Below are 14,628 nucleotides of genomic sequence, written 5' to 3'. Positions count from 1 at the left end.
TCTGGAGCAAATTCTTCAGTACTACAGCTGGGTGTTATTCGGGCATAGTGTATACAGTGCACTATTTATTGATATCATGTAGAGTAAATTGAATTGGCTGAAGACTGGCATCTGTGATCAATGTACCCCCTAATTTTTTTTTTGGAGTGCGCAGGTGATTTAGTGTGTGGCCCCTTTAAAGTCTTTTGAGCTTGGAAGCAATTCAGAGAATGTTTACTAAACTAATACATGGAATGGGTGGGTTGTCTTATGAAGAAAGGTTAGACAGGCTAGGCCTGTATCCACTGGAGTTTAGAAGAGTGAGAGATGACTTGATTGAAACATATAAGTTCCTGAGAGGTCTTGACAGGATAGATGTGAAAAGGACGTTTCCTCTTGTGGAAGAATCTAGAACTCTGGGTCACTATTTAAAAATAAAGGGGCGCCCATTTAGGACAGAGATGAGGAGAAATTTTTTTCTGAGTCTTTGGAACTCTTCCTCAAAAGGCACTGAAAGTTAGCGTCATTGAATATTTTTACGGCAGAGCTTGGTGGATTCTTGATAAGCAAGTGGGTGAAAGGTTATCAGGCGTGGGTGAGAATGTGGAGTTGAGGTTGCAATCAAATCAGCCATGGTCTTATTGAATAGCGGAGCAGGCTTGAGGAGCTGAGTAGCCTACCCCTGCTTCTAATTTGTATGTTCATATTGTCTGTGAAGCTGGGGATCTTAGGATGAGGCCCAGATGGACCATCTATCCGCTCAGCACATCTGGCTGAGAATGGTTGCAAATGTTTCAGCCTTGTTTTTGAACTTGTGCTGGGTTCCCCCATCATTGGGAATGGGGATGTTCATGGAGCCCCCTCTTCCCACTAATTGTTTAGTTGTCCACCACCATCCACGGCTGGATGTGGCAGAACTGCAGAGCTTTGAAGTAAAAACAGAAAATGCTGAAAATAGGCAGCAGTGTCTGATAAAAGGTCACAGACCTGAAACTTTAACTCTATTTCTCTCTCCATAGATGCTACCAAACCCACTGAGTATTTCCAGCACTTTGTTTTTATTTCGGATTTCCAGTATCTGCAGTATTTTGATATTGTTGCAAAGCTTTGATCTGATCTGTTGGTTATGGGATTGCTTAGGTCTCTCTATAGCATAACTGCAAAAAGTTTGAGCTTTGATAGGTTTAAAGCAAGTATAGCTTTGGGGGAAGGGAAGATCAACAAAAGCTGTTAGATTGTCATAAGAATCCAACTTGTTCACTTCCCTTAAAGGAAGGATATCCACCATCCTTACCCAGTCTGGCCCTATATGTGACTTAAGTGCTATGCCAATGACTCTTAATTTCCCTCTGAAGCGGCCAAGCAAGGCACTCAGTAGTATTATACAAATGGACAATAAACATTAGCTTTGTCAGTAACCACACATCCCAAGAATTAGCCTAATACGTAAGGTGTAAACTCTTTTAAAGTTTCCTCGCCCTTCCAATCACCTCTGCCCATCTGTTGTTTGTTGAATGAGTTATGCAATAATTTGGTTGTTTCTTACAAGTTTACAAGCATAGCAGGAGGTGGCCATTTGCACATTGTCCTGTGCTTTCTCTCTGAAACTACCTACATACCATAACTACCAGGTGCCATTTCCCCATCCTTTCCCCTTTCAGCTCATCGCTCCTGTGCCCTCAAAGTTCTCTCCCCTCAGTCCCAATTACCTGCTATCTGCAACAGTTTTTTAAAATGCTCTCTTTCAAATAGTTATCCCTTCCCCTTTAAAAGCTATTACACGTTCTGCTTTTCCCCATTGTTTCCAATCTCGTCTTAAGTCTACGCCCTCCTGAAGTCAGCTACAATTCTATTCAAAGTTAATCGCACTCCTATTTTGAGATATGCAAATTTCAACATTGTGACCCTATACTCAATGCATGACACTAGCATAAATTTTGATCCCAAACAAAAACTAAAATTGCTGGAAAAACTGAACAGGCCTGACAGCATCTGTGGAGAGAAAGACAGAATTAACGTTTCGAGTCCGTATGACACTTTTTCAGAACCATAGAGAAGTAGAAATGTGATGAAATATATACTGTTTAAGGGGGGGGCTGGGACAGATGAAGCTGGATAGAAGGCCAGTGATAGGTGGAGGCAAAGGAGAGATTGCAAAAGATGTCATTAACAAAAGGTCGAAGGGGTGTTAATGGTGGTGATACTGGCTAAAGGAGATGCTAATAGTGCAATTAAGAGTAGAAAGCAGGATGAGCAAGTGACAGATGGCCCTGGTGGGGGAGGGGATGGAATGGGAGAAAAGATCAAAATAGGCTAAAAGGTGGGGATAAAACAATGAGTGGAAATAAATTTAAATAATATAAATAGGTGGGGGGGGAAATGTATATGTAAAAATTTTAAAATAAATATTTGAAAAAAGGGGATCAAAAAGGGGTGAGGATGGAGGAGAGAGTTCATGATCTGAAGTTGTTGAACTCAATGTTAAGTCCGGAAGGCTGTAAAGTGTCTAATCGAAAGATGAGGTGCTGTTCCTCCAGTTTGCATTGAGCTTCACTGGAACATTGCAGCAGGCCAAGGACGTACATGTGGGCATGAGAGCAGGGTGGTGTGTTGAAATGGCAAGCGACCGGAAGGTCTGGGTCATGCTTGCAGACAAACCAAAGGTGTTCTGCAAAGCGGTCACCCAGTCTGTGTTTGGTTTCTCCAATGTAGAGGAGACCGCATTAGGAGCAGCGAATGCAGTAGACTAAATTGAGGGAAGTGCGAGTAAAGCGCTGCTTCACTTGAAAGGAGTGTTTGGGCCCTTGGATGGTGAGGAGGGGGGAAGTAAAGGGGCAGGTGTTGCACCTTCTGCATTTGCATGGGAAGGTGCCATGGGAGGGGGTTGAGGTGTAGGGGGTGATGGAGGAGTGGACCCGGGTGTCCCGGAGGGAACGGTCCCTTCAGAATGCCAACAGCGGGGTTGAAGGGAAGATGTGTTTGGTGGTGGCATCATGCTGGAGTTGGCGGAAATGGCGGAGGATGATCCTTTGAATGCGGAGGCTAGTGGGGTGAAAAATGAGGTCAAGGGAGATCCTATCATGGTCCTGGGAGGGAGAGGAAGGTGTGAGGGCGGATGCGTGGGAGATGGGCCAGGCACAGTTGAGGGCCCTGTCAACCACCGTGGGTGGGAAACCTCGGTTAAGGAAGAAGGAACTGTTTTGGAAAGTGGCATCATCGGAACAGATGCGACGGAAGCGAAGGAACTGAGAGAATGGGATGGAGTCCTTACAGGAAGCAGGGTGTGAGGAGCTGTAGTCGAGGTATGGAAACAAAGTTAATAAATTTTTCCAGGTCTAGTAAGCGCATGAAGCGGCACCGAAACAGTCATCAATGTACTGGAGAAACAGTTGTGGGAGGGGGCCTGAGTAGGACTGGAACAAGGAATGTTCCACATACCCCATAAAAAGACAGGCATAACTGGGGCCCATGCAGGTACCCATAGCCACAGCTTTCATTTGGAGGAAGTGAGACGAATTTAAGGAGAAATTGTTCAGTGAGAGAACAAGTTCAGCCAGACGGAGGAAACTGGTGGTGGATGGGGATTGTTCGGGCTTCTGTTCAAGGAAGAAGCGGAGAGCCCTTAGACCATCCTGGTGGGGGATGGAGGTGTAGAGGAATTGGACGTCCATGGTGAAGAGGAGGCGGTTGGGGCCAGGGAACTGGAAATTGAACTGGAACTGGGAACTGATCCCAATGCTGACCACTCGGAGATATGACCAACTACATGCCTCCAGTCTGTAAAACATTGCCATGACTTAACCATAACCATTTCAGTGCTTTAATTGACTACTGATTCATGCTGCCATGCTCCTTCAGTACTGTGTGCCTTAATTTTATCAACAGACCTTCTGTGCAACATCTGATTCAAATGTCTTTTGAAAATCCTTTTACACAAATAATCTAAATTTGTCAGATGTGACTTGCCTCATGAGACTGATATTAAGCTGACTGGTCTTGAGTTACCCGGTTTATCCCTCTCCCTTGTTACATGACAACCCTCCGGTCCTCTGGCACAACTTCAATATCCTGGGATATTGAATGTCTGTGATCAGAGCTTCTGCTATTTTCTCTCTGGCATTTCTCTATATATAGGCTGGAAACCGTCGGGGCCCAGTATCTTTTCAATTGAGTTTCACCAGATTTTATCAGTGGCTTTTCCTGGCCCAAAGTTATCATATCCAACTGATTCACCATCTCTCCTTGTACTCTTTCATTCCCACCATCACTCTATAAGAAAACTGGTTAGTATCACCACCCTTTCCCTTTTCATCTTTAATTGGCCCCACCTTTCTTCAACATTCTGTTACCCTGTGTTTATAAAATGATTTACTTTGTTTCTGGTCAGTATTTTCTAATCCGCCACCCCCATAACCTCTCATCTTTTCTAATCTCCTTTGCTTCCCTGCAGTATTTCCTATATTCTGCCTGATTTCCTCGTGTGTTATTGCCTTAAATTGGTCACATGCCTCGTAGCCCCATTCCAACATGAAATTCTCTCCTTATCCCAGGAGCTCCCTTTTTTGCTGCACTCTCATTATTTTCTGTGGGAACATGTCTAGTCTGCACCCTAACAATCTCCTGTACATTTCTCATTGTTTGTCACTGTCTCATTGCTATTTTTCCCCCCGTTTCCTTTTGATCCATGATTGGCTTTTCCAATCAATCAACTTTATTTTTGACTTTCCCCCCACCCTTTTCAATTTTTCTATGGAGTAGTACAATGTTGTGGTCACTCTTTCCAGATGTTGCCCCACTCTTAACTCACCTACTCAGCTCACTCCATCTCCTTGCATTAGAGACACTGCCCCCTTCTTTGTCACACCAAATACAGACTGTTTCAAAAAGCACATGGTCGAAATCCTTCTCATCCTTTGCATTTTACATTACTCTCCACAGTCCATCTCCAGTTGCTACTTTTTTCCTGCATTTTTCTCTTTTTTGTCTCAAATGTACTCCTCTGTCTCCATCCCATTGTTCACACCTCAAATACAGTTCCATTCTTATTCATTATCTCTAAACTTGTTCAGCTCTAGCACTATCCCTGGGTTCTAGTGCTGCAATGAAATGTTTAAATAACACCACTCCTCATTCCCTCTATCTGTCCTGGTCTAAGTTGTGTCTCTATTGACATTGTTATATCATACCATCCCCCACCCCACCCCAGGGCAAATGGTAGTCTTCCCAACACGTTCAGACTTCTTTGTGTATTTATGTACTTAAGACGCAAACCACCATCAGCAATCCTTTTACTCCCTCCTGATCTGTTCTTTGTACTTTCCCGATTTTCTCTCATATCTTTGGTATGCTCATTATTCCTTTTGCCTTTCTTCACCTCATGCTTTAGTTTACACCTTTCCCCACAGAACTAATAACTCGAGTAATGACATTGGTTCCAGTCCTGTGGACTGAAGCTGGACCCCTCATGCTCCACGTGGCTCGGCACTTAAACAATGCAATTTGTGGGCTGAAACTGGGCTCCCCATGATCCGTGGTCTCTGCATTACCTGCGCAAACAATGGATGCACTGAAAATTGTGCGTTGATACTGGGGACAATCTCTTCATTGATGCTCATTATATTGTACTGCAGTTATATTATGAACTATGGCTGTTCCCCACTCATTGCTGTTTTCCAGCTCCTCTTATTCTGTTTCCATTCTCCCTCAGCTTTGAAATGAATGTTTTCTCATAATGGAGTGATTTTTTTTGTTTTCTCTTTTAATAAATGTTTGTTAAATTCCTGAATCCTTTGAGACTAATCGCCTGACTGATCTGGCTCCTATTGTTTGTGCGACGTTTGGCTCCATTGATGGATTTTGTTTCCCAGAGGAGCAGCACTGAGAGAATTAACAGGGAGACAGGGAAAGTTCACATTGTGGGTCTTGTATTGAACATACAGGAAGATCTGCATTGCTCCGATAAACCCGAGGCCGTGATTGCAGCAATACTCGTCATAGTCTGACTCCTTATTCATTATTTTGTTGGACGTGATATTTATTTTCCTGTTATTTGTGGTTCTCTAACCTCCCCCTCCCCCCACCAGACTTTACCTTCTTCCCCCCCCCCGCCACTCCTGACAGTGCCATCACCCCCCCATACAGTGCTTCCCACCAAGACTGTGCCTCCCCACAAACAACATTGTCGCACATGTAGAATCAGCATCAGAAGAAAAGGCCCATCTGACACATGGAGAGGGTAGTGGGCTGGAGCTTTGAGACTTCAGGCAGTAGGGAAAGATATAATTTCTTCATTAATATAGACAATGTCCCATTAAACATTCCTCTCCTAAGACAGGTACAACATGGATTAGATACAGAGTAAAATTCTCTCCACAATGACCCATTAAACATTTCTAGGGGAAGTACAGCATAGGTTAGATACAGAGTAAAGCTCCCTCTACATTATCCCATCAAACATTCCCAGCGCAAGTACAACATGGGTTAGATACAGAGTTAAACTCACTCTATATTGTCCCATTAAACATTCCTAGGGGAAGTACAGCATGAACTAGATACAGAGTAAAGCTCCCACTACACTATCCCATGAAACATTCTCAGGGCAGATACAGCAGGGTTTAGAAATGGAATTAAACTTTTTCTGCACTATCCCCATCAAACACTCCCAGGTCAGATACAGCATGGATTAGCTACAAAGCTAACTGTACTGCCCCTTCAATGTGGCTCACCCATAATTGAAGGAAATATGCTGTCATTGATTGTGAATCATGACTTGGTCTCCAGGCATGAGAAGGGAAGAGAAGTTGCTATAAAATCGATTTATCCTGGAAGGTGGATGTTTTATCTGGATGTTAATTTGTCTCCTATGATTTATCAGTGATTTGACTCCCAGACAAATTCCCCTTCAGGCCACAGTCACCATTTGGTAAACAAGATAATTAATGGTTCAGATATAACATTGTGATGTTTTATTGCAGTGACCAATCAGCATCGCCCTGCCTGAGGCAGAAAGGGCCAGGCCTATTTTAGTTATGCCTCATATATGAGGAACTGTTGACTGGCAATGGAATTTGCAAATATCACTACTAAGCCCCAGCTCAATCCTCCTGCAAAGACACCCTCCCCATCCCAAGTACCAGCTTCTAGTGAAATGTGTTATAATAGTGAGGGGAGGATGTAATGGTGTTAGGGGGTGGGATGGTGCATGGGGGCATTGTCCCAACACTGGGGACAATAATGGACACACACATCTGTCCTATCATAGCATCAGAAAAATAATTACAGCACAGAAAGAGGCCCTTTGGCCTGTCATGTTCGTGCCAGCTCTCTTTCAGAGCAACTTAACTAGTGCCACAACACTGCCTTTTTCCTATAACCCTGTAAACTTTTTCTCTTCAAATAATTATCCAATTTTATTTTTAAAGTCATGATTGAACCTGCCTTCACCACTCTCAGACAGTGCATTTCCAGATCCTAACCTGCCTTCACCACTCTCAGACAGTGCATTTCCAGATCCTAACCACTCACTGCATAAAATTTTTCCTCATGTTGTTGGTTTTTTTTTGGTGTTCCCCTTAAATCAATGTCCTCTGGTTCTCGACGACCCCACCAATGGAAACAGTTTTTCTCTATCCATTCTGTCTAGACACCACGTAATATTAAACCACTACCAAATCTTTTCTCAACCTTTTCTTCTCCATGGAGAGCAATCCCAACATCTTCAATCTATCCTCATAACTGAAGCTTCTCATCCCTAGAACCATTCTCGTGAATCTTTTCTGGACCTAATGCCTTCACATCCTTCCTGAAGTGTGGTGCCCATGATTGGACAAAATACTCCAGTTGAGACTGAACTAGTGGTTTATAAAAGTTCATCATAACTTGCTTGTACGTGAAATCACCAACACAGACTCCCTGCCCCATCACTGTTTGGGCAGGGTGTAGGGGGAATGATAGACCAGACCCTAGTATGTCAGTGTGTGAGAATAATCTCATTGGTGATTTGGTGTTGTAATCCCTGTGATTGTTTTACCACCAGTAAGACACTTGCTCTGGGCTGTGTTTGATATAAACAGTTATGGATCAACCAGCATCTTATCCTTATTGCGGAGCTTTTGCCACCCTCACCCCCACCCCGCCTGGGCTGTGAAGCAGATGAGCAGGGAGTCAGGCTGAAATCATTAATAATGGACACGAGCTGTAGAAACAGGAATGTCCCTCCTAAAAGTAACCCTATGGAATCTTGGCTCTGGCCTCAGTTCATGCAGTGTGTGTGTGTGTGTGTGTGTGCGCGCGTGTGTGCGTGTCCCACTGCAATCCCATTTTTACTACTTGTTGTTTTGTTGTGTCAGTGACTTGGGTATTAAGTTTCCATTTTCACAGAAAGATCAACTGAATTAGGGAATATGATCCAATAAATATCCTGCAAGTTGAGCAATCTAACAAGACTTTAACTTGCTCAGTTGTTTTTGCAGTGCTGGCCTTGGTCACATGCCTGGATTCCACTTGTTTATTTTTGCTGTCAGCTTTTTCCAGTGTTATATCTTGGTGGATTTGAACATCTGTACTATTTCCACCCACTGCAGACACTCTGCCTCAGTACCAGCCGTTCCCTAATCAGCCAGAACATTCTGTATCTCAGGCCAGTCTGAGTCAAGCTTCAGAGGAACAACTAGCCTCAGTACGCTCAAGCCTGGGAGGGGCGGGGTAAAGGAAATATGTCGGAGGAGATTTCTGCTCCTAATCCAGTGACCTGCTACCCGGGGCTGGGGATTTTCTGACGTCAGAGGGGTGAAGGGTCACTGTTTGAGGCTCAAGGCTTTCAGGGTCAATGCTGTGGATCACTGTATGGTGCTGTGGGTCGTTAACTGCGGCTGAGAGTTGCTGAAGAAGCTTGACAGGGTGGCCACCGAGATGTTGTTTCCACTTGCTGAGGAAATCGAGAATATGGGGGCACTGTCTCAGGATAAGGACTCGAAACAGAAATTTCTTCACTCAAATGGTTGTGACTCTTTGGAAATCTCTAGCCCAGAGGGTTGTGGATACACCATCATTTACTATATTTAAAGGCTGAGATAGACAGATTTTTGGTCGGTCTCGGAATCAGAGGAAATAGGGAGTGGCTGGAAAGTGGAGTTGAAGCCCAAGATCAGCCAACGATTATATGATGGAGCAGGCTCGACGGGTGTATGCTCAACTCCTGCTCATATCTCTTGTATTCTGCTGTGTTTGGGGTTTTGTCTGTACCCAGAGAGGTTTGAGGCCTTATTGAGGAAAAGGAGTAATGGGTACACATTCCTCCATCCCCACCATGAGTGACAATAGCCAAGAGGCACAGCCAGCAGCCTTAGTTTGTAATATATATATTTTTTAAAAACACATAAACAATGTGATATCAATATAGAATTAGACATGGAAATCCAGCATATAGTATTTCAGCAGAGCCTAGAACCCCAGTACAGGCACCAGGCTCAAACACACTCTTCCAACACGTGCAGCTGGATAGAAAGTCTCCTGGAAATCAGTAGCTGGAAGGTACATGTGATTCTGGTCCACACTGTATCAAGTCTCCAGTTCAAACGTTCCAAGAAAAATTTGGGCTTCAGTAGGTCAAGCAGCAACATTTTGGAAAAACTCGAGCTTTCAGCAACTAAGACTGGTCGGTCCATCCACTCAATCGTATGTAATGTTCTAGCACACGCCAATACTGGTGAACAGGATGTGAAGCCGGCACACTTGCTGAATTTGGTAGCTAGACGAGTGTTGCCTATTCTTGCCGATCACCTTGTCCATCTGCCAGGGGCAATAAGAGTGTCAGGGCAGCTGCTTCAATTGAGAACAAGTGCTCATCCTCTACCCCTGGGCATGTGGCATGCATGAACTGTGACAGTCTGAGCAGGTACTCCAGGTTGTGTCCCGAGTGGCCGCTGCACCCAACAATCTGCTTGGCAATGTCGTCAGCCTTGGCTGGCCCCAGATACAGCGGGTTCTGAGGCGTGGCAATATAAACCAGGGCCAAGATGCTGGCACAGGACTCCAGCCCCTGGGGAAAGAATTCCACAGTCTTGCACATGTATCCCCCAAGCACGCTTTCCCGAATGTTCAGGTACTCCAGCGAAGTCCTGATCTGATCATCTCGCACCTCATAGGCCACTCCCCATGTGTTGGCCTGAGCAGATTGAGAGAGAGAGAGTGCAGCCGTGATTAGGCTCAAACACCAGTAAAAGTACAGCTCACACATCATATAGCATTACCCGGAGATGGTGGGGTTGGGGGAGGGGAGGAACAGTTTCGATTCCAGTCAGAAGTGAAGGCAGCCTATCTCAGGCAGGAGTTTCTAATCCTAATCACTCTACACAGGCTCCCCTGCCCATGTGCCAACTGCAGGAGAGGGCAGAGGTTGGCTATGATGTTTCATCATGCCAAACTGCATCCATGGTTAACACATATCAGCAGTGCCATGTAGCAGGACCGCAAATGTCTGTGGAATACAAGCCTAGACTATACAACCTGTCTTCATAATGTAATCCTTTTAGGCCCAATATGATTCTGGTGAATTTGCTCTTCACTCCGTCCAAGGCCAGTGTATATCCTTCCCAGAACTTAACGTGTTACTGTGGATGCAATCTAACTAGATCTTTATATGACTGTAGCGTAACTTGCACTTTTTTATATTCTAGCCATCTTGAAAGTTAACAGTCCATTAGCCGTTGAAACTACTTTTTCCCTGTCCACCAGCTTTCACTGATTTCTGATACCTAGGAACCCCAAAGCTTGTTACTCATCCACAGTTCCCACCCAGCCTCTGAGCTACCTTTCTTAGACTAAGTTGAGTTTGACAACACTATCTCACTGTAAAATACTTACATCAGCATCTTCCAGCAATGTGACAACACGGCCTGGCTGGAAAACAAAACAAAGCAGATTAATTATCACATTGACAGCCCGTGTACTGAGAAAACAAGGAACAACCATTGATTCCAATTCAGTCTGTGGATCCCATTCCTTCCCCAAATGTCAACCTCCCAAACAGTGATGGGACAGGAATAAAAACAAAAATTGCTGGAAAAACCCAGCAGGTCTGACAGCATCTGTGAAGAGAAAGACAGAGTTAACGTTTCAAGTCCGTGTGACTCTTCCTCAGAACTAAAGAGAAGTAGAAATGTGGTGAAATACATACTGTTTAAGGGGGTTAAGCTGGATAGAAGGCCAGTGATAGGTGGAGGCAAAGGAGAGATTGAAAAAGATGTCATAAACAAAAGGTCGAAGGGGTGTTGATAGTGGTAGTACTGGTAAAAGGAGATGCTAATGGTGACATTAAGAGTAGAAAGCAGGATGAGCAAGTGACAGGTAGCCTTAGTGGGGGTGGGGTGGGGTGGGGGGAGGGGACAGTGTGGGAAAAGAGATCGAAATAGGCTAAAAGGTGGGGATAAAACAATGAATAGAAATAAATTTAACAAATAATAATAGAAATAGGTGGGAAAAAATATATATAGACAAAAATTAATAAATATTGGAAAAAAGGGATCAAAAAGGGGTGAGGATGGAGGAGAGAGTTCATGATCTGAAGTTGTTGAACTCAATGTTAAGTCCGGAAGGCTGTAAAGTGCCTAATCGGAAGATGAGGTGCTGTTCCTCCAGTTTGCGTTGAGCTTCACTGGAACATTGCAGCAGGCCAAGGGTGGACATGTGGGCATGAGAGCAGGGTGGTGTGTTGAAATGGCAAGCGACAAGAAGGTCTGGGTCATGCTTGCGGACAGACCGAAGGTGTTCTGCAAAGCGGTCACCAAGTCTGTGCTTGGTCTCTCCAATGTAGAGGAGACCACATTGGGAGCAGCAAATGCAGTAGACCAAATTGAGGGAAGTGCAAGTGAAGTATTGCTTCACTTGAAAGGAGTGTTTGGACCCTTGGACAGTGAGGGGCGGGTGGGTGGGGAGTAAAGGGGCAGGTGTTGCACCTTCTGCGATTGCATGCAAAGGTGCCATAGGACGGGGTTGAGGTGTAGGGGGTGATGGAGGAGTGGACCAGGGTGTCCCAGAGGGACATATATTTCACCACATATATATTTATATACTTATTTCACATTTCTACTTCTCTTTAGTTCTGAGGAAGAATCAAACGGACTCGAAACATTAAGTCTGTCTTTCTCTTCATGGGTGCTGTCAGACCTGCTGGGTTTTTCCAGCAATTTTTGTGTTTATTTTTGTTTTTGTTTCAGATTTCCAGCATCCGCAGTATTTTGCTTTTATCTTAGTGATGGGACAGATCTGTGTCTGCTACAACAATAACAAAAATACCTGGAAAAACTCAGCAGGTCCGACAGCATCTGCGGAGAGGGATACAGTTGATGTTTCGAGTCCGTATGACCCTTCATCAGAACTAAAAAATATAGAAATGAGATGAAATATCTGATCTGTGATCAGATCTGTGTCTGCTATTCGCTCACACAGCGACAAACTATGGCTCAGTTGGCTTGGCCCTGGCTTATATTGACACAGCTCAGAACCTGCTGTATCTGGGGCCAGCCAAAGCTGATGACATTGCCAGACGGATTACTGGGTGCAGCGGCTGCTCAGGGCACAACCTGGAGTACCTGCTCACACTAGTCTCTCCTGCCTTGGAGGCCTAAGGTGCCAGGTTCAACTGCAGTAGGACCAAAGCACAAAAATCAAAGCTGACATTCCGATGCAATACTGACATAGTGCTGCACTGTTGGAGATGCCATCCCTTGAATTGAGACTTTAAACTGAGGCTCGCTCGGTTGGATGTAAAAGATCCCATGGTACTCTTTTGAGGAAGAGCAGGGGAGTTATCCCTGGTGTCTGGCCAATATTTATCCCACAATCACCATCACGAAAAACAGGTTAGCTGGTCTCACTGCAGTTTGCAGCTAATTGGCTGCTGTGTTTCCTACATTACAACAGTGATTACTCTTCAAAAGTAATTGAAGTATTTTTTGATGGGACGGACAGGGGTCTCTGCCTGCAATTCCCCGCAGTGATGGGGTCTCTGTGACCCTCTAGCGGTTCTCAAACAGAAGGAGACCAAATATTTGTTTGGATTCAATGGACCCCAATCCCTCAGAGTTAAACAGGGTAAACAGCCATTTTTCGTAACACCCCAAACTAAACCCCACCCACCGTCTCCTGGTTGCCTCGGTGATAAGAATCTCCATGCCAGAACCTCCTGCTGTAACCACGGATGAAGCCAATCTTCCTTGAGGTGAATTCAAAATCCGGTTTCCAAATCAGGGAGCCGTAACCAAAGATCCACAGAACCCGATCATGGGGAGTGTGGTGACTCTGGAGGAATGAACTAGCTTCACCCCTCTCTAAATGCTCGGTCACCTGGGGAGGCATCGCTGGGGGGTGCTGGGTTCTGTAGAAATAAACTGCCCGTGGACTGCAGCCTTGCTCCTTGACCCACTTTGTCTCTCTTGCTCAGTCTGTGCTCTCTCAATCACTGTCCTCCCTCTCTCACTCTGTCCTCTCTCCCTCTCTGGCTGCTCTCACTCTCTCTCTCTCTCTCCCCCTCTCTCCCTCGCTGTCTTATATCCCTCTCTCTCTGGCTGTCCTCTCTCTCTCTGGCTGTTCTCTCTCCCCCTCTCTGGCTGTCCTCTCTCTCACTCTGTCCTCTCCAGCTCTCTCTCTCGCTGTCTTATATCCTCTCTCCCTCTCTGGCTGCTCTCACTCTCTCTCTCTCTCCCTCTCTCTGGCTGTCCTTTCCCTCTCTCTCTCTGTCCTCTCTCTCTGGCTCTCTCTCTCGCAGTCTTATATCATCTCTCCCTCTCTGGCGGCTCTCACTCCCTCTCTCTCTCCCTCTCTCTGGCTGTCCTCTCTCTCTCTCTCTCTGGCTGTCCTTTCTCTCCGGCTGTCCTCTCTCTCTCTCACTCTGTCCTCTCTGGCTCTCTCTCTCGCTGCCCTTCCTTTCTCACTTTCCTCTCCCCTTCACTCAATCACTGTCTTCTCCCTTCCTCTCTCTATCACCCTGTCCTTTCACTCAGTCTCTCCTCTGTATGTGTCCTTCTATCGCTCCAACTCACTGTCTCACACAATCTCTCTATTTCTTTCAGTCGATCGCTCTCTCACTTTATTTACTTCTCACGATTTCCACTGCTCCAGCTAGTTATTCAAGCGCCGACCAATCAGTGTTTTCCGAGTGAGGCTTGGGTTTGGAACCGACCAATCAGCAAGTGGATCCCGGCCGTACTGAAATATTTCTCCGAATTGCATCAGATCGCGGTTCAATGATGCAACAAACCCGGGAATAGGAACAGGAGATATGAGACAGGGCATTAGGGGCAGAGGTCAGGGTAAGAAGGAGAGGGCTTTAAGCACTGAGATCTGTCAACGACTGGGAACTAGGGAGCACTTCACCCAGGGGCAGTGCATGGGCAAGTTTTGGTGCAGGGCAGGTGCAACACTGATTAGATACTGAATAAAACCCCATTTGCGCTGTCCCAAACAGACATTACTAGGGCAGGCACAGCACAGGGGTAGATACAGGGTAAAGCTAAACATTTTTGAGTTAACATGGCTATTTAAAGGCAGGTTTCCGCTGAGTGTCACTGGCAATGCTTTGAAGTCCAACTTGAGTCTTAAGTTGTTGATGTTTGGTATGTAGGTGGGTTTAATGAAGGACGCAGACACCAG

The 14,628-nt window shown here is 45.3% G+C and overlaps 1 protein-coding gene across 1 annotated transcript; it reads right to left on the bottom strand.

Moving 5' to 3' along the window:
* Positions 1–9,363: 9,363 nt before the first annotated feature.
* On the bottom strand, positions 9,364–14,079 carry chac1 (ChaC, cation transport regulator homolog 1 (E. coli)). The gene is made up of 3 exons (XM_078563009.1): positions 13,117–14,079; positions 10,843–10,878; positions 9,364–10,144 (listed from the first exon to the last, which is right to left on the bottom strand). The coding sequence occupies exons 1-3, from the start codon at positions 13,333–13,335 to the stop codon at positions 9,743–9,745; spliced, it is 657 nt and encodes a 218-aa protein (XP_078419135.1). The 5' UTR covers positions 13,336–14,079; the 3' UTR covers positions 9,364–9,742.
* Between the last annotated feature and the right edge of the window lie 549 nt (positions 14,080–14,628).

This window comes from Cetorhinus maximus, chromosome 18 (genome assembly GCF_964194155.1).
Source record: "Cetorhinus maximus chromosome 18, sCetMax3.hap1.1, whole genome shotgun sequence".
In the NCBI taxonomy this organism is placed as follows: domain Eukaryota; kingdom Metazoa; phylum Chordata; class Chondrichthyes; order Lamniformes; family Cetorhinidae; genus Cetorhinus; species Cetorhinus maximus.
This window is presented reverse-complemented; position numbering and strand designations above follow the sequence as displayed.